Here is a 20,681-nt window from a genome sequence, read left to right as displayed (position 1 = left end):
CCTATCTTTCAGGTGAAGCTGAATGCACTCCTGGGCTGCAGAAGTAGAGCCCATGTTGGCCTTAGCTAATGGCACATTCTACCTCTGTGACCATAGTGGTTCGGTGATGTCCATGTGCTTCCAACCAAGCCAATCAGGGTCAAGGAGATGCCATTCTGGTCTCCTGGGGAAGTAAACCAGCTCTTGTGCTGATGGGGCTATGACCTCTCTGAGCCTGAGAATGCAGTTTACTTGGAGGAAGCAAGGCTAGCAAATGTGTCCTGGTGTCAGTGTCTGAGGACCAAACCATGCTATAAGTGACGTAAGCATACCCATGGCATTTAAGCTTTTGTGAGACACCATACTTCTCTTTGGCTTAAGCCAGTTTGGGTTGGGGTTTCTGACATTTGCAGCCAAGAGTCTTCACTGATACAGGTTACCACCAACAGTACTCCATGTGGCCAATGCATCTTTTTCAATAGGTTTTTATTGAAATGGTTATATTAGCAAATCCCACACATACAGGTATACACTATTGGAATATAGGTATATACCATACAAGTTTACTACTTAATTATACTTACATCAACCATACATTTCAAAGGGCTAAGATCTGATTGCCAAGAAGTCAGCTCACATTCTACTTGCAGGTGCCTGTGTTCTAGACAAAGTAACCCCCCTATAGTGAGCTCCCAAATTAAGCTAATGATCAATTTTGCTTCTTGGATATTTGATGTGTGTTCTTTACGGCACGAGCTATCCAATGGTGAATTAAATTTAAGTGCAGTTTCCCTTTCATCCCTCAAGGTGGACAATGTCATTAGCTACATTTAGGTATATCCCAAGCCTCTCCCACCCCAAATTACCTTTGCTACAGTTAGAAAAATAGTTTTGTAACTCACCCTCTGAGATGTTGTGCATAGTTAGCAGGAACCCAGAGTAAGAGGAACTCTTTGAGTGACCTAAATATGAAAGCAGTAACTTTGATATGAGTATAAAAGCTACTGAAGGTAAAAAAACAATTGTGACATATGTGGCCTAGGACTTGGACCAACTCCTTCTCTTGTACAGGAACAGGATTGTTCTATTAGGTGATGGTGTTCCCCATATTCCAAATAGCATGTCCTAGCTTGGAGTCTTTTCCTGTTTCTGTAATCACACTGGTCAAGTTTCCTTAGCCAGAGCCATTGCTGCTCAGAAGTAGACCCTGCTTTCCATTCTCAGCTTAAGACACCAGATTCTGGCCCCAAGCATGGTCCGAGGGTACCCCTCATCCAGCTGGGTCAGCAAGACAGGCCTGGGCTTCTAGGGGATGAACAGACATAGTGCCCTCTCCACTTCTCTCTAGGATGGCCCATGTCATCTCAGGCTGGGCACCCAGCAAAGGAGCTAGGACTCTGGCATGGGCTGCACCTACTGACCTGGTCCAGGTGGGATGCAGTGGCAGTAAGCAGTAGGCAGTTGGCCTTTCTGCTTAGGAACAGCTTACTCACCTGGGAAAGATATGGCCTGAGGTGTGATAGTTTACCTATCCCACATCTTTTGTATTCCACAAACATCTTGGCTCAGTACCTCTGAGTCACTAGAAAACTCCTTTAATATCACATAGTGTAAATATCCTTGGACCAAATTATGGATGAAGGATAATTCTAAGAGCAAATTAGAGTTCACTTTGTGTTGGGTTAAATTTGTAAAAAATAGCTCAGAACATTCATCTGTAACTAATAGCTGTAAAGAGAGCTGGAGAGAGAGGGTGATAATCAGCTGAGGGATAAGGAGCTGATGAAGGCCAGTCAGACTTGCCAGATGACCGGCATGACCCTTCCTTACACACACACCTGCCCAAATGGACTGGTGACAAATAAGCCGTTTCAGCCCAGCATTAAACGAGGGGGGGACCCTAGAAGCTGTGTCCCAGGGGATCAAGGGCCCACTGCAGCTGAGAAAAATGTGCTAATGACATCCTCCAGCTCTTGGCTTTTCCACAGAAGAATGTGTGTGGTTTGTAAAGGTGTTTACAGCTGAGCTGGACGCCAGCCTTGGCTTGAGCATGCATGCTCTGGCAGCTGCCTCTGAGCCACCAGCAATGCTTCCCCAGGCCTGTTGTTTCTGAGAAAGTCACTCCTTTCAGGCTGCCAAACTGGGTCTGTGTCACTTCAAACCTCCATTTTTTTGTGTATGTGTATGTGGAAGAGTCAGTGGGAGGGACCAGGAAAGCCTGGGACAGGTCTGAGTGACTCCAACTGCACTGAATCCTTATGAAACTTTAATTCTCAAGTTTGTATGAAGTTCAACGTTTCTCTGTTTTTTGTTTGTCATAAATTACCTTCCCTCTTCCCCAAGTGAGAGTGAAGAAAAAAATGGCTTGAGCTATGGTGGAACTGCAAGAGGCAAAACCCCAGATAAGTCCCAGGTTACGGACTGGGCCCCCCCACCAGGGCCTTGTGAGACCATTAGAACCAAGTCTTGGGCAGACGTGTCCTTTTAGCAGTCGAGACCGTTGTCATCGCCTCCCCTCCGTGGTCACTGAAGGCTGGTGGGACGCAGCTCTGGAGAACACAGGTGACTGCTTTTACCCTATGTCTGGTGAGGACCCACTGGACTCTCTTCTTCAAGGCTCAGTCTTTTGGGATCTTTCAGGGCACCCCTAAGAAAGAGGGCAAACCTCCTGACTTGACTCCCAGAGGAGTGATAGAACCTGGCCAGTTGGGGACACGGCCCCTGTGGGAGAAACCCTTCTCCCTGGTTGTGGGAACTGGCATGCTTTGCTTTTCCTGCTGCTTTGCAGGACAGTAAAAAAAAAAAGCACAGTTCCACGAAGGAAACACAGGCACCTTACTTCTGTATCCTTCTTTCTGAATTTTCTCTGATGTTATGAAGCAAAATCTTTAAGGCATTTTCCAGTCCTGCTGAAAGGATCTTAACCATCTACAGATGTCAAATGAACCTGTATACTCGACATTCATTTCATCCTTTTCCAAATGGACTTTGGAATGATTTACCAACAAAGCCAAAAGAAAAGGCAACACTAGATGCATCCCACTTGTAACAATTGCCTTTAACAGGGAAGAGACACTTATTTTAAGCTGTGGGTGTCGACTCCCGTATGTGGAGTTGGGAGTGAATGCTGAGTTTAATAACTCCAAACCCCATCTCTGGGCATGAGTGAGGCTGCTCCTGGCATGGCAGTGAGGTGAACACCACTTTTCTTGAATAGGGAAGTTACACTCAGTGGTTTTTCTAAATCAGTTGCTGTCTATAGCCCCTTCTGTCCTTAAATATCAGTGTACCCAGGGCTTTATCCCAAGCCTGTTTCTCAAATCACTGGGCAGTTTTCACCCCATTCTGATTTCCATCATCATCTGAACTTAGCTTAGGAACCCCAGGCCTGGCTGGACACCCACTCTGGGAGATTCTAACTCCAGTGAGTGTGTGTGGGAGGGGGGAGAGGGAGAGATTTGGGGCACCTGAGGGACTGGATTACATGGAGACTACTTTGGTAGGTGTAGGTGACATGTACATTTAAAACACAGCTTCCCAGGATTCTGAGGCACAGAGGGGCCTCACCAAACCACTGCCTGAGATCCAAGGTTACATCTCTGTGCCTCCCCTAGAGGTCCTGCCAGCCCCCAGATCTAAAGTGTCCCCACAAGGGCTCTCTCTCCCTGTGTCCCACCAACAACCACTGGGTCACCAAGACTGGCGCCTGGGCTTCCTCTTCAATCTCATGGCTCCCTCCTTTCCCACTGTCAGACCCCAGCACTCAGGCATTGCAGGGCCTACCCAGCTCACCCTGACCCCATCTCCCTCTCTTTCCAAAACAGAGGTTTGGGCCCTCCCCATAGCAAAGCCATCCCTGCCCAGGAGGTGAAACCCACGGCCTTGCTGGTCTCAGCTTCTCTTGGCCTGTCTTCACTGGGGGTGTAGCATCCTCGGCAACCACAGGTCCTGTTGGTGGGGTCCCTGTGCTGCACCGTGCCCTTCCATCTATGCCCTGAAACCCCCTCTTCACCATTCACCATCATTTCATTTGGGCTTATATCCCAGTTGGTTGTTAATGTGCCAGTTCCCATAACAGCTAAAATTTTAATAATCACTGGATTCAACTTAACTCCCTGTATGTGTGTTTGGTACATAGTGAGAACTTACTACCTTTTTCCTTCTAAATGCTGCTTCCTGGAAATAGTGCTTTTGTTTCACGACATTTATGAGCAGCAACCATTGTCAAGGTGACCTGACATTAACACCATCTCCTTGTTTTCCTACAGCAGAACCACTGCCTAGATAATAAAGGTGAACAGCAAGCAAGATAACATTTTGATTTTTCTTCAATTAAAACCAGTTTCATTTAACATGTAGATCAAGGAAAGAACTGGATGTGAGGGATAATAAAAATAGGAGAAGAGCTTATGAAGTCCACAGGAAATATCAAGTTAGTCAAATTTAGTAATCCTATTTTGCTTAAACCCTTTGCGGCCGCATCTTTCGGAAGCTAGGCTGTTGCATGCATCAGTTCAAACCGGTGTTCAGGGAAGTGCTTCATGATGTTCCTCTGAGACAGGGCTGAGGAGGGACCAGGAGATGGAGCCTTTCTTCAAAAGTGGGACTCACCAGACTTTGTCTGGGGGTATTAACCACCTGGTGGTGGAACGTGTCTTCCCCTGAGGGGGTAGAGGCAGGCAGCCCTGGACAGACATGCTGCCCACTCACACCACCAAGCCCGACCCTTGTACTGCGGACAGTTTGGCTGTTATCTGGCCAGCCGCCTCTCTGCTCTCCTGAAAATAACAGGAAAGGAGGGCTATGGGCAGTTCTTCCCTTAGGAAGTTAAAAATCACCAAATTGTAAGCGTTTGCATTTTAACTGTCACAACCGAATTCCTCGCAGATCAGCTGATGGTTCTGGCTGCTCCGGACCCTGCTCCACCCTCGTCCTGTGGTGCCTGCTGGTTCTGTACCCAGCTCAGCTTGGAGACAAGGTAGAGGCCTTGCCAGGAGGAAGAGGCTGGAGTCAGGCCCAGCTCAGAGCAGTCCACTGGAGGGACAGAGGGTTTATGGTGTAAGAAGCTCACTCCTCTGCCCCTTCCACTCTTCAAATAGTACTCCCCACCCCCTTCCCCCCAAAGCCTACAAAAAACAATCAGAGGTTATCATATTATTCCTGGCTAATGATCACTGCAGCCGGAAGACTTGCAACAACTGAGAAACTCATACAGGGCAGAAGCACCTCTCCACACCCCAACTTTGCCACATGGCCAAGGCACTCGGCTCCCCGCACCGCAAGCTTCTCACGGGCAGGACTGCCCACGGTGAGAAGTGCCTTCTCACAAAGCTCACAGGACAAGCAGCCCTGGTGCCCTATCCCCTGCCAGGGTCCTGGGGGCGGCTGGGCCGAGGCTTTCCCTTCGGCTCAGCAGACAGCAAAGCTCTGTTGTTTGGGATGAAAAATGCTACCCTCGCTATTCCTGGAGTATATGACCTCCCCAGAGAAGTTACTGCCTCTCCTGACAAAGGCAGGACATTCTCTAGCTGAGCAGGAAAGTGGCCCCAATTTTTAGGAAAAGGGTGTTGAGCTGGGATCTAAAGCACTATGCTGAGAGAATTCCCCTGTCAGAAATGCCTCCTTGGTTATTTGACAGTGAATGTGTGCCTAGATTTACCAGAAATTCAAATATTATATTAATAGGTGGACTTTTAGGCACCTGAATATTTAATTTCATCTCAAGTAATTTCATTTCTTTTCAGTAATATCTGGAGTGAAATTTAATGTATATGCTTTTTTTTTTTTAAATATATATGAAATGTAGTATTTGTTTTATTTATTTATTTATGGCTGCCTTGGGTCTTCGTTGCTGCGCCTGGGCTTTCTCTAGTTGCGGCGAGCGGGGGCTACTCTTCATTGTGGTGTGCAGGCTTCTCATTGCAGTGGCTTCTCTTGTTGTGGAGCACGGGCTCTAGGCACGCGGGCTTCAGTAGTTGTGGCAAGCGGGCTCAGTAGTTGTGGCTCGCGGGCTCTAGGTGCGTGGGCTCAGTAGTTGTGGCGCACGGGCTTAGTTGCTCTGTGGCATGTGGGATCTTCCCAGCCCAGGGCTCAAACCCGTGCCCCCTGCATTGGCGGGTGCATTCTTAACCACTGCGCCACCAGGGAAGCCCCTGTATATGCTTTTATAAGATTTTACTAATCAGAAGAAAACACTCCATTCGGATCTGAGTTCTGGTTCAGGAAAACAAGGTCATGGTAGGGTCGACATAGTCAGAACTAAGCCATTTTCTCTGTCAGGTGAGCCAAACCAAAGATAAACGCAGGTGAGTGTCTGGAACCTCTGGCAGACTGAGTTCTAATCTCCTTGAGACATATTCTCTCACTGTAAAGCCAGTGGGACAAACCTGTCTTTCTGAATAGTGTTCTCTTGGAACTGTTTATCAAAAATATTTTTACAGTACAAAGACTATAGTACAAAGGAAAACCAAACAAAAGCCCTTGGTTAAAGGTAAAAAGAAAAAGCTGCTACAACCTTAAAACTCTGCACTGTTCCAGCCTCAAATGATAATAACATGCTGCTGGTCACTCGGAGGTGACGTCACTCCCTGGTTCTCTGAGGGGTTTTGTTCCAGGCACAACTGTGTCTGAGGCATCTTAGCAACACATCACAAGAGGAGAAGCCAGCTGCACACGAAAAATGGCAAGTGTTCACTTCAAACTCTGTCCTACAGAGTCAATACAAATCACAGGGCAACTCTGCATGGCTTGCTGCTGGATCTAGGCATATGGAACTGAAGTTTCCACTCTCATACAAGGATGTGAGGATTTACATTTACATCTCTCCATAGCTTATATCGATGGGAGAAACAGGCTGAACTATGATGTGTCCTTAAGCAAAAAGGATGCGTAATTTTTATAAATTTACTCACTGTGGTTCTGTGTTGGGATTACTCTTAAGATACATGTTTCTTGCGATGTTAACTTGACGTCATCCCAGGCATGTGGGAAGAGCATGTGTGTCCCTCATGTCTGCCACGCTGGCTACCAAGGCTTTCCTGTAAGCTCCTGTGCCTGCTTCATGCTGAAGCTGAGGCTGGTGGGAGGGGACTGGGCTGGATGTGTGAAGACTGAAGACGGGTGCTTATATGGTATCTAACAGCAAGGAGGTGGTTTGGTTTTCTCAAGAAAGCACTCAGAACATTCTGATTTTGACAACCACTGGCCGTCACCTGGGGATCACCATGCCCAGCTGGCCTCCTGGGCACTATCTCCCCATACACCTCAGCAGTTGCCAAGAAGACAAGTCCACTGGCCTCAGGGACAGGGCCTTCAGTGTTTCAGTGGTCACATAAGCACTTGTCACCTTATGTCATGCTCTATGAGGGACGCTGGCAACAACACAGACAACTGCCCATCCTGCACAGCCTGCAGCTCCACTGCAGTGCGCTGGGTCAGTCTCAGAGGAGGGACAAAAGGCAAGGCTTTCTCTTAGGAACCTTTAGAAAGAGGTCCTTTAACAGGAAGTAAAGTAAGAGACAGGAAAATACAGAGGGGGCCAAGGAGCAGCAACTTGTGCCCTACATCAGTAAGAAGCAGTGCCTGCAGGCTTTAGTATGCATTATAAGTGGGGGGCACAAAAGGTATTTAAAAACCCCCAGCGGCACCCCAACACAGAATAGCATGTGATTATTCAGAGACACGTTGGCAATGCAACATTAACCCCTGGGCCCCGCCTCTTCTCTGGAAACAGCCAGGCTTGCTGGGGCCCATACTCAGTGGCTAGCTTTGGGTAGGTTTTCGGTGCCATGAGGCTACCTGGGCAATAACGTTGTCCTCAAAGCCTCACCTTGGGGGAACTTGGCAATTTAACCCTAAGCCCCAACCTGTGCTTGGAAAGCACTGCCATTCTTCCAAAATGGACACTGACAGAAGAATACAAAATAAGAAAGGTGATCATAAATCAAATCACAAAAGAGGTGACAGCCCATTTTTAAAAATCAGGTTTTGTTCTCATCATACATGTCCAAAGAAGGTTCGATTGTGGAGAATTCACTTTCATACACCAGGCTCCGAGGGGACAGAGAGTTCCGATGAAAGAAGTGACCGCCTAAAAAAGGAACAAGAAAAACAGACTTAATAGGTCGTCAGGCCTATACTCCCCACATGGCTTGAAGGAAAGAACACAGACTACTTCAAACGATCACATTTTCTCAAATATCTCCATTTTGGGCTCTTATCATGAAAAGAATACAGGCATCCCTCAGTGTAAGCACACTTTAAACACATAAATTCCAGTGCTTGGATCCCCAAGAGATTAACCACTGGAGTTCTTCAAGCAAAAGTTGCCTGTCTTTTTCTTAAGAGAAAAAGATTCCACTTATACATTTGAAGACTTCTGTCTGGGGACACACGGTCACGTGGAGAACTGTCAAACCTCCTGTTTGAGCACCTGTTCTGGGCTGAGCCCGATGGTGGGGGTAGGGTGGGCACAGAGTCATCAGCTGAGCAGACTGACAGATGTGACTTTGAAGCTCTGATAATGCATTAAGAAGTTTTTATTTATATCAAGGTTCATTTACATTGTTAATTCTACACATGTTAAGACCAGTAATCTCCAGTCCTCCTTTCTCAGACAGCCACTTTGCGCTGATCCATGTCCCTAAATAATATGCCTGTGTTGATCCTTCCTAATTGTTTCAGTCTTAGACTTTATCTACTACACTCCTCCTATGGAAAATGAGGATTTTTCCCCTCCCCTCTACCACATCCACACATATTTTCCATTGCCCCAATATAACTATATTTTGATTAAAAAATTCAGTGTTAACAACAAGGTCCTACTGTATAGCACAAGGAACTATATTCAATATCTTATAATAAACTATAATGGAAAAGAATATAAAAAAGTATATATATAGATACATACCTATATATCCATATATATATCTGAATCATACCAGAAACTAACACAACATTGAAAATCAACTATACTTCAATTTAAAGAAAGATTTAGGGCTTCCCTTGTGGCGCAGTGGTTAAGAATCTGCCTGCCAATGCAGGGGACACGGGTTTGAGCCCTGGTCCAGGAAGATCCCACATGCTGTGGAGCAACTAAGCCCGTGCACCACAACTACTGAGCCTGTGCTCTAGAGCCGGCAAGCCACAACTACTGAGCCCACGTGCCACAACTATTGAAGCCCGCGCACCTAGAGCCCATGCTCCGCAACCAGAGAAGCCACCACAATGAGAAGCCCTTGCACTGCAACGAAGAGTAGCCCCTGCTTGCTGCAACTAGAGGAAGCCCGCAGGCAGCAACGAAGACCCAACACAGCCAAATAAATAAATTAATTAATTAAAAAAAAGATTTAAAAGATTGTGTCTACATTATTTGACTATTTGTGCTATTCAGAGCTGAGCCATGCTTACTCTGGTCCTTCCTTTTCTGAACAACTGTTTGTTTTTACAGCCTTATTGAAGTATATGTGAAATACAACAAAATACAACAAAATGCACATATTTAAGGTGTACAGTTTGACAAGTTTGGACATATGTATGCACCCCTGAAGCCATCACCTGAATCAAGATAGTGGACACCTCCATCACCTTCAAAAGTTTCCTGGTGTCTCTGATAATTCTTGCACTTCTCCAACTCTACTCCTATCTCTCCAGGTAGACCACAGATTAATTTGCATCTTTTTAGAATTTGATTTAAGTGGAATCATATGGTAATTTATTGGCTTTTACAAATAAAAAGCTGCTATGAACATCTGTGTACAAGTCTGAGTGTGGACATGTGCCTTCCTTTCTCTCTGGTAGGTACCTAGGAGTGGAATCACTGGAAAAGTATGTTTACTTTTCAAAAATGGTGGTACCCCACCAGCAGTGAATGAGAATTCCAGTTCCTTGGCTCCTCGTCGGCATTTACATGGTCAATTTTTTACATTTCAGTCATTCTAGTAGGAGTGTAGCAGTATCTCATTGTGGTTTTAGTTTGCATTTCTCTGATATTTGGCATCTTTTCCTGTGCTTATTAGCCTTCTTTTGTGAAGGCTTTTGTTCAAATCTTTTGCCCACTAAAAAAATTGAGTTGTCTTCCTATTATTGACTTGTAAGATTTTTTTTAAAAAAATTCTAGAAACAAGTCCTTTGTCAGATATATGTTTTGCAAATATTTTCTCCTGGTCTGTAGCTTGCCTTTTAATTTTTATAACAATGCCCTTTGAAAAGGAAAAAGTTTTGAATTTTGATAAAATCCAATTTATTGATTTTTCCTTTTATAGTTTGTGCTTTTTGTGTCTGAATAAAAAAATATTAGCCAAATCCAAGGTCATTAAAATTTTCTCCTATGTGTTCATGTTTTATATTTTTAGCTCTTACATTTAGATGATCCACTTCAAATACATTTTTGTATATGGTGAGAAATAAAGGTTGAAGTTCAGCTTTTGCCTATGGATATTTAATTGTTCCAGCATCATTTGTTTATAAGATTATCCTTTCCCAATAGAATTGCCTTGGCACTTTGGTTGAAAATCCATTGATCAATGTGTATGGTCTTTTTCTGGGCATTATTCCAGCAATTCGTTTGTCTATCTTTACACTAATATAACACTGTCTTGATTACTACAGCTTTTTAAATCTTGAAATCAGGTATTATAAGTTCTGTAACTTTGTTCTTATTGTTCAAATGATATGATGGGCAGGGAGGAGAGGAAGGCTGTTATAAGGAGTATAGACAAGTATTAAATGAAAGCATTTCATGCACTAGTATGAGTAGTAGGACCATTTCTATTTTCTTGTTTAACTTTCCTATATTAAAAACTTCTACATTTAAAAAACTGGGATGAATTCAAAGATGCTTACCATCTGTATAAGCAGACCTCTTAGAGGAGTCCCAAGTAAAAGATGGGATCTTTGATCTCTGACAGCTGAGTCTTAACCCTCAGAGGAATCTGCATAGTCCAACAGGGCTAAAGGGTTAAAGATTTTTTTAAAATTTGGTTGCACAGGGTCTTAGTTGCAGCAGGCAGGCCCCTTAGTTGTGGCTCCAGGGCTCCTTAGTTGTGGCTCACAAGCTCCTTAGTTGTGGCATGTGAACTCTTAGTTGCGGCACGCATGTGGGATCTAGTTCCTTGACCAGGGATCCAACCTGGGCCCCCTGAATTGGGCAGAGTCTTATCTACTGTGCCATCAGGGAAGTCCCAGGATTAAAGATTTAAAAACCAAACCAAACAAACAAAAGAAACCCAGCAAAAGAAGAGGCTTCCTGCTCTGCAGGAAGAACTAAAGCTGCCAGAAGTGGAAATGACCTAAGTTTTTGTGTTAGTGTACTGATCAGCTGACACTAAATCTTTGGTAATAAATAATGGGTCAGAATTTACTCAGTAATCTACCCAGCTATTAACCAGTTTACTTGAGAAAAATATAATATCAAGAGAGGAACACACAAGCAGCTGAATTTCAGAGAAAGGCATGATGCTGGCTTTGCCAAGAAAGCACAGCATATTTTTCAACACCTGGAAACATCCTATTTACTGATTAACTGATTATTATTATTTTTGTTATTGGCTATGTAATGTTATTAAGTGAACTCTTGAGGTATAACCTATATACAGATGTGCACAAAGTATAAGTATACAGCTCAGTGAATTTTTACAAAGAGAACACACCCATGAAATCACTGGATCAAGAACTAGAACCCTACAAGCACCCCACAAGGACCTCTATTGATCCCAGTCACTAGGCCCTCTCTTCTCCTCCAAAGGAAACCACAATCCAGACTTTTCAGACCATGGTTTAGTTTTGCCTGTTTTCAATTTTACATAAATAGAAACAGAGTATATCTTCTTTTGTGTCTGGATTCTTTCAGACAATATTATGTTGTGACATTCATCCATGTCATTGAATATAGCAGTAGTTTGTTCATTTTCACTGCTGCATGATATTCCATTGTATGACTACCCCACAATTTATTTATCCAATCTTCTATTGATGGACGTTTGCTTTGTTTCCATTTTGGAGCTATTATGAATATTGCTGTTAGGAATATTCTTGTGTTTCTTTTTTGTACATGTGTATGCAATTCTCTTAGGTAAACTAGGGGTGAAATTGTTGGGTCTTAGGGTATGCATATACTGGCAGTTTTGGCAGATACTGGCAGTTTTCCAAAATGGCTGTAACAATTTTTACCCCCACCAGTGGATAAGAATTCCAGTTGTTCTATATCTACACTAATTGTTGATATTTTCTGACTTTTAAATTTTTGCACTTCTGGTGGGTATATAATGGTATTTCATTGTGGTTTTAACTTACATCCCCTGATGTCTAAAAAGGATGAGCACTTTTTAATATGTTTTTAGGCTGTTTATACATCTTGCTCATCCTGAACCATGTATTTATTTCTTTTGCTCATTTTTCTATCAGGTTGTCAGTCTTTTCCTTCTTTATTCTGAGTATGAGTCCTTTGTCGTAAGTATTACTTATGACATTATGTAAGTAATATATGTATTAGTTATTACTTTGCTATAAGTATTATAGGTTTTCTTCTAAAATAGTGTATTGTGATGAACAGAATTTCTTAATTTTAGTGTGGACCAATTTATCTATCTTTTATTTTATGGTTAGTGCTCTTCTGAGTCCTGTTTAAGAAACTGCCTATCCCAAGGTTTTGAAGATATTCTACTTTATCTTTCAGAAGCTTCATTGTTCTACCATTCATATTTAGGTCTATGCTCCACTTCAAATTCATTTTTGAGTATGGTGTGAAGTAGGAATCAAGATTCATTCTTTCTTTACAGATATTCAGTTGATGCAGCACCACTTATTGAAAAGACCATCCTTATACTCACTATGGTACAGTGATACCTTTGTATGATTCAAGTGTTCATAAATGCATGGTTGTTTTAGGACCATATTCTGTTCTATTCAGCTATTTGTCCATCCTTGTATCAATACCTCACAATCTTAATTACTGTACCTTTATAAAAAGTCTTAATATCGAGTTCAGTAATTCCTCCACTTCATCATTCTTCAAGATTGTCTTGTTATTTTTGGCCTTTTAAATTTCCATGTAAATTTTACAATCAGCTTGTCAAATTTTACACACACACACACACACACACACACCCCTACTGGGGTCTGTTTGAACCTGCAGTGGTCAATTTGGGGAGAATTAACATCTTTATAATATTGAGTCTTAGAACCTATCAACCTGGTATATTCATTTATTTCAGTCATCTTTAATTTCTCTCAATGCTTTATAGTTCTCTGTGTAGAAATCTTGCACATATTCTTTTAGATTTATTCCTCAGTATTTGATGCATATTTGATGCTTTTGTAAATGGTATCTTTTAAAAAATTTCATTTTTAATTGCTTATTGTTGGCATATAGAAAGAAAATTGACCTTGCTAAATTTACTTATTCATTTTAAGAGCTGATTTGTGGAGTCTTTTGGAGTTTTTACATATACTACTATGTTGTTTGTAAATAGTGACAGTTTTATTTCTTCCTTTCCAATCCTTACATCTATTTCTTTTTCTTGTCTTTTCATATTGGCTAAGACTGCCAATAAAATGTTGGAGAAATCACAGGAGGTATCTTGATTTCCAATCTTAGGGAAAAGTTTTAAATATTTCATTATTTAGTATGATGTTTGCTGTAGTTTTGAAAATACTCACTATTAGATAAGGAAGAATGGGTGCTGAATTACAGCAAATGTCTTTTCTGTATCTATTAAGATAAAAATACGACTTTTCACTTTCATTCTGTTAATGTGTTGAATCGCACTGATTTTCAACCTTGCATTTTTTAACAAATCTAACTTGGCTGTAATTTTTCCTACTTATATATTGTCAGATTCATTTAGCTAATATTTTATTTAGAATATTTGTATCTATATTCATATAGTAAATTAACTTGTAATTTTCCTTTTTGTAATGTCTTTGTCATGATTTGGTGTTAGTGTTATGCTGCTCTCAGTGAAGGACTTGGAAGTATTCCTCTTTTTCTCTTCTCTGGACAAATTTGTGTAAGACTGTTTTATTTCTTCCTTAGATGTTATAAACAATTCATCAGTGAAACCACCTAGGCCTAGAGTTTAAAAATTTTTTTTAAATTAATTAATTATTTAAAAAATTATAGTTGATGTTATAACATTAATAATATAATATCTATAATGTTACATTAGTTTCAGGTATACAGCATAGTGATTCAATATTTTTATAGATTATACTCCATTTAAAATTATTATAAAATTTGGCTATATTCCCTGTGCTGTACACTATATCCTTGTATCTTGCTTATTTTATACATAGTAGTTTGTACCTGTTAATCTCCTACCCCTAGAGTTTTTCTTTGAGGGAAGATTTTAAAATATGACTTTAATTTATTACTTAGATGTAGGAGAATTCAGATTTCCTGTTTCTTCTGTGTCAATTTTGGTAATTAGTATTTTTCAAGGAATTTGTCCATTTTCATTTAAATTTCAGAGATTCTTAACACAAAGTTGTCATAATACTCTTATTATTAATTTTTTTATTATAGTAAAAAACATAACATAAAATTTGCCATCTTAACCATTTTTAAGTGTATAGTTGAGTAGTGTTAAGTATATTCACATTGTTGTGAAACATCTGAAGAACTTTTTCACCTTGCAAATCTGAAATCTATACCCATTAAACAACAATTTCCATTTCCCCCCCTCCTTCTGATCCCTGGTGACTACCATTTTACTTTCTGCTTTTATGAACTTTATTATTCTTATTTTTAATGTATGTAAGCTCTGTACTGATGTCCTCTTTTTTGTTCTTCTTATGGGTCATTTGGGTCTTTTTTCTTGATCAGCAGAGGTTGTCAATTTTATTAGTCTTTTCAAAGAAACAACTTTTACTTGGTTAATTTTTTTTCTACTGTATATTTGTTTTCTAGTAAATTAATTTATGATCTTTATTATTTCCTTTGATTCAGTTTGCTGTTCTTTAACTGAGAGGAATGCTTACAAAACTGATTTTTAGCCTTTCTTCTGTTCTAATATATGCATTTAAAGCCACAGATTTCCCTCTAACATGGCTTTAGCTGCATCACACAAGTTTTTTTTTTTTTTTTGCGGTACGCGGGCCTCTCACCGCTGCGGCCCCTCCCGTTGCGGAGCACAGGCTCCGGCCGCTCTGCGGCATGTGGCATCCTCCCGGACCGCGGCACGAACCCGCGTCCCCTGCATCGGCAGGCGGACTCTCAACCACTGCGCCACCAGGGAAGCCCCATCACACAAGTTTTGATATGCTGTGATTTTATTGACATTCAATTAAAAATTTTTTTTATAATTACAGCTGCAATTTCTTGACTCATGAGGTTTTTTTTTAGAAGTTTATTACTTGATTCCTATCATTCCAATATCTTTTTGTTATTGATTTCTAACTTAATTCCAGTGGTCAGAAAACATACTCTGTATGACATCAATCCTTATATATTTGTTGACATTTGCTTTATCACCAAGAATATGGTCTATTCTAGTAAATGATCTATGTACACTTGAAAATAATATATATCCTGTAGTTGACGAGTGCCATATATATGTCAATTACATTTTGTCTATTAATTATGTTGTTCAAATCTAGATCCTTAATGAGTATTTCTCTGCTTGTTACCAAGAGGTGTGTTTAAAATTCCCACTGGGACTTCCCTGGTGGTGGCACAGTGGTTAAGAATCTGCCTGCCAATGCAGGGGACACGGGTTCAATCCCTGGCCTGGGAAGATCCCACATGCCGCGGAGCAACTAAGCCTGTATGCCACAACAACTGAGCCTGCGCTCTAGAGCCCGTGAGCCACAACTACTGAGCCCCTGTGCCACAACTACTGAAGCCCAGGTAACTACAGCCTGTGCTCAACAAGAGAACAAGAGGCGCCACTGCAATGAGAAGCCCGTGCACCGCAATGAAGAGTAGCCCCCGCTCGCCACAACTAGAGAAAGCCTGAGTGCAGCAGCAAAGACACAACACAGCCAAAAATAAATAAATAAAATTAATTAATTAAAAAAATAAAATTCCCACTGTGATAGTGGAACTGTCTTATTTTAGATCTGTCAATTTTTCCTTCATATATTTTGAAGATATATTAGGTGCAGAAATTTAGAACTGTTTTCTTCATGATGGATTAACTCCTTCATCATTATGAAGTGTCTCTCTTTACCTTAAAGCATATTTTGTTATATTTATATAAGAATTTTCTTTTGGTTAATATTTACATGGTATATATTTTTCTATCATTTTACTTTCAACATTTCTGTCTCATATTAAAGAACTATTACACATTCATTGATGTATATGTATATAAATTTTAAATCTAGTCTATATTTATCTTTGAGTATTTAAGCATCCATTTACATTCATTACTGACATATTGGGATTTAAATTTATCATTATATTGTTTTGTATTTATCCGACCTGTTCCATATTATTTTCCTCTTTTTTATTTTTAACTCTTCTTAAAGATGACTTTATTATTCCATTCTCCCTCATAAGTTTATTATATATTATTTATTATTCTTTTAGTGGTTTTGCTAACCTAGAGACCATTATTTTTTTAGTTGTTACCCTGGATCACAACATGTATCTTTGATTTATTAACATCTAATATAAATTGGTGTTTTTAATTATTCCTGTAAATACAAGTGTCTTAAGAATACTTTTATTCCATTTATCCTCTCCCATCTTTTTGTGCAATTAATGTCAACTAATTTCCACAAGACATTATTATTAGTGTTTTATATTACATCGATTGTCATTTTACCTGAATATTTACCCTTGATGTTGCTGTTGAATTTTCCTGCATCTCAATGTTTTTATCTGGAATAATTTTCTTCTGCCTGAAGAACTCCCTTTCAGTGTTTCTGTTTGTTGGAAAATGTCTTGTTTCATCTTTATTTTTATAAGTTTATCTTTATTTTTAAAAAAACTTTTAAGAGTATCATAATTAAAAAAAAATATTTATTTATTTATTTATTGGCTGTATTGGGTCTTAGTTGCAGCCCGTGGGCTCTTTGTTGTGGTGTGAGGGATTCTCTCTAGTTGTGGTGTGCAGGCTCCAGAGTGGGCTCTGTAGTTATGGCATGAGGGTTTAGTTGCCCCGCGGCATGTGGGATCTTAGTTCCCTGACCAGGGATTGAACCGGTGTCCCCTGCATTGCACTATGGATTCTTAACCACTGGACCACCAGGGAAGTCCCCTCATCTTTATTTTTGATGAATTTTTTTCCCTAGGTTTTTAGGTTGGCATGTTTTTCCCATAACACTTCATTCCACTGTTTTCTGGTTTCCATTGTTTCTGTCAAGACACCAACTGTCAGTCCTCTGTTGCTACTTTAAAAGTAATATATTTCATATAAGATAGATAACCAGCAAGGCCCAACTGTACAGCACAGGGAACTGTACTCAATGTTCTAGGATAACCTATAAGAGAAAAGAATCTAAAGAATAATGAATATATTATATGTATAACTGAATCACTTTGCTGTACACCTGAAACTAACACAACATTGTAAATCAATGATACTCCAATAAAATTAAAATTAAGAAAGTAATATATTTCATATTGAAGGAGGAAAAACAGAGTTGGAAGACTCACACTTCGCAATTTCAAAGTTACTACAAAGCAACAGTAATCAATACCATGTGATCCTGGCACAAGGACAGACATAGAGTCAAAAAAATAGAATTGAGAGTCCATGAATAAACTCATATATTATGCTCAACTGAATTTTGACAAGGTTACCAAGACTATTCAACAGGGAAAAATGAATAATCTCTTCAACAAATGGTACTGGGACAAATGGATATCTACATGCAAAAGAATTTGTATCTCTACCTCACATCACATACATATGTTGACTCAAAATGGATGAAGATCTAAACATAAGAGCTAAAACTACAAAACTCTGGAAGTTTTTGTGACTTTGAATTAGGCAATGGTCTCTCAGATATGACACCTAAAAACACAAACAATGAAAGAAAAAAAAGACTCCTTCAAAATTAAAAATTTGTGCTTGAAAGACATTATCAAGAAAGTGAATAGACAAAGAATGAAAGAAACTCTTTGAAAATCATATATCTGATAAGGGTGTAGTATCTGAAATATATAAGGAACTCTTACAACTCAGTAACAAAAAGACAAACAATCCAATTTAAAAATGCGCAGGGCTTTCCTGGTGGGAGAGTGGTTAGGAATCTGCTTGCCAATGCAGGGGACACGGGTTTGAGCCCTGGTCTGGGAAGATGCCGCATGCTGCAGAGCAACTAAGCCTGTTCGCCACGACTACTGAGCCTGTACTCTAGAGCCTACAAGTCACAACTACTGAGCCCGCACACCACAAATACTGAAGCCCGCGCACCTAGAGCCTGTGCTCTGCAACAAGAGAAGCCACCACAATGAGAAGCCCACCACCACAATGAGAAGCCCGTGCACTGCCACAAAGCGGAGCCCCCCACTCGCTGTAACTAGAGAAAGCCCACATGCAGCAATGAAGACCCAATGCAGTCAAAAATAAATAAATAAAATAAATCAATTTATAAAAAATGGGCAAAGGACTTGAATATACATTTCTCTAAAGAACATATAAGTGGTCAACAAGCACAAGAAAAGATGCTCAATGTCATTAGTCATTAGGAAAATCAAATCAAAACCATGATGAGGTGCTACTTCACACCCACTAGAATTGGCTATAATTTAAAAAAAAAAGGAAAATAATAAGTCCCGATGAGAATGTAGAGAAATTTGAATCCTTGTACATTGCTGGTGGGAATATAAAATGGTTCAGCCACTGTAGAAAACAGTTTGGAGGTTCCTCAGAAAGTTAAACATAGAATTAATTATCATATGACTCAGCTATTCCACTCCTAGGTATATACCTAAAAGAATTAAAAAGAGGGATGCAGGGGCTTCCCTGGTGGTGCAGTGGTTGAGAGTCTGCCTGCCGATGCAGGGGACACGGGTTCATGCCCCGGTCTGGGAAGATCCCACATGCTGTGGAGTGGCTAGGCCCGTGAGCCATGGCCGCTGAACCTGCAAGTCCGGAGCCTGTGCTCCGCAATGGGAGAGGCCACAACAGTGAGAGGCCCATGTACTACGAAAAAAAAAAAAAAAAAAGAGGGATGCAAACAAATTCTTGTACACCAATTCATAGCAGTATTATTTACAGCAGCCAAAAGGTGGAAGTAGACCAAATGTTCATCAATAGATGAATGGATGAACAAATTGTGGCATATATATAGATACAACAAACTATTATACTATTATTCAACCATAAAAGGGCATGAAGCACAGATACATGCATACTGTGATGTGGATGATCCTTGAAACATGCTAAGTGAAAGAAGGTAGACAAAAAAGGTCACGTATTCCATATGATTCAATTATTAGAAATATCCAGAACAGGCATACCCATGGAGACAGAACACAGATGAGGTGGTTACCAGGGGCTGGGGAGAGTGGAATAGGGAGCAATGACTTAATGGGTAGGGGGTTTCCTTTTGGGATGTTGAAAACTTTAAAAAACTAGATAGAAGTGGTGGTTACACAATATTGTGAATATACTAAATGCCATTGTTCACTTTAAAATGGTTAATTTTTTGTTATGTGAATTTCTTCTCAGTTAAGGAAGTATCTTTTATTCCTCTAACTGCTTTTAAATTTTTCTTTGCCCTTTTTTTTTTCACTTTTACTATTGGTATGGTTTCCTTGAATCAGTGGTTTGATGTCTTTTGTTAGTTCTAGAAAATTCCCAGCCATTATCTATCCAAATATTGCTCTGCCTCAATTTATCTCCTTGCCTTCTATGACTTGAATTACATGTAAATTAGATTTTTTTCATCACAATCTAAACTCTCTTATGCCTTTTTCTGTATTTTTCTCCTCTTTTTCTTTTTGTGTTTCAGGTTGCATATTTTCTCCTTTCCAGGTCATAAATCCTTTCTTCAGTGATGTTTAAGTTGATGTTAAACCTTCTATTGAGTTATTACTTTCAACTAGTATATTTTTCAGTCCTCACATTCCATATAATTCCTTGTTGTTTCTATTTAGTTGCTGAAATTATCCATCTTGTCATTGGTTTCCTAAAAATACTTAAAGTTATTTTAAATTCTATGTCTTATATTTCCAATATTTGTATTTCTTGTGGATCTAGTTCTATTCTTTGCTTTTTCTCTTTTTTGGTCACTTGGTCATCTGGTATGCGTGGTACTTTTGATGGATTGCTAGACATTATATATGAAAAGTGTGATAATCTGAGGCTGCTGATGGTGGTACCTTCCTCCAGAGGATTTCCTATTGCCTTGGGTGGAAACATACCACTTTTAGGGTATGGGTATGTCACGTTAATTCAATCAGAAATTAAGCAAATTCAGAGTTGCACTTCAGTTTTTGAGAAGGCTAGTCAAATTCTAGTTCATCCTCTAGTTGCAGAGTAAGCCCTCTGGGGATTCCAATGGAAAGCCTAGGGTGTTTATCAGGGTTTGTTCTCCTTGGTGGGCCCTGAACTCTAAGTTTTGTCTCACAAGCCCAACAGGACTGCCTGAGCTCTCCTCATCTCCGTCTGTCAGCCACCACATTTTGGTCACTTCACAGCTATTGTTTATGAATTAGCAAATGCCTCAAATGCTCATTGTTGAACTTCCCTTTTCTCTGGGCTTGTGGCTCCTGAAGTCCTCACTGCATTGACAGCTCTTCAATGTCT

At 40.3% G+C, this 20,681-nt stretch overlaps 1 protein-coding gene across 1 annotated transcript in view; it reads right to left on the bottom strand.

Moving 5' to 3' along the window:
• Positions 1-7,943: 7,943 nt before the first annotated feature.
• Positions 7,944-20,681, bottom strand: part of RNF130 (ring finger protein 130) — a 133,111-nt gene continuing 120,373 nt past the window's right edge. Inside the window, exon 8 of the mRNA XM_079917476.1 lies at positions 7,944-8,068. Within this exon, the coding sequence (XP_079773602.1) occupies positions 7,959-8,068 (110 nt within the window). The 3' untranslated portion in view covers positions 7,944-7,958. The remainder of the gene's footprint in view (positions 8,069-20,681) is intronic.

This window comes from Stenella coeruleoalba (genome assembly GCF_951394435.1).
Source record: "Stenella coeruleoalba genome assembly, chromosome: 3".
Classification (NCBI taxonomy): Eukaryota; Metazoa; Chordata; class Mammalia; order Artiodactyla; family Delphinidae; genus Stenella; species Stenella coeruleoalba.
The sequence above is the reverse complement of the archived record's forward strand: the minus strand, read 5'-3'. Positions and strand labels throughout refer to the sequence as shown.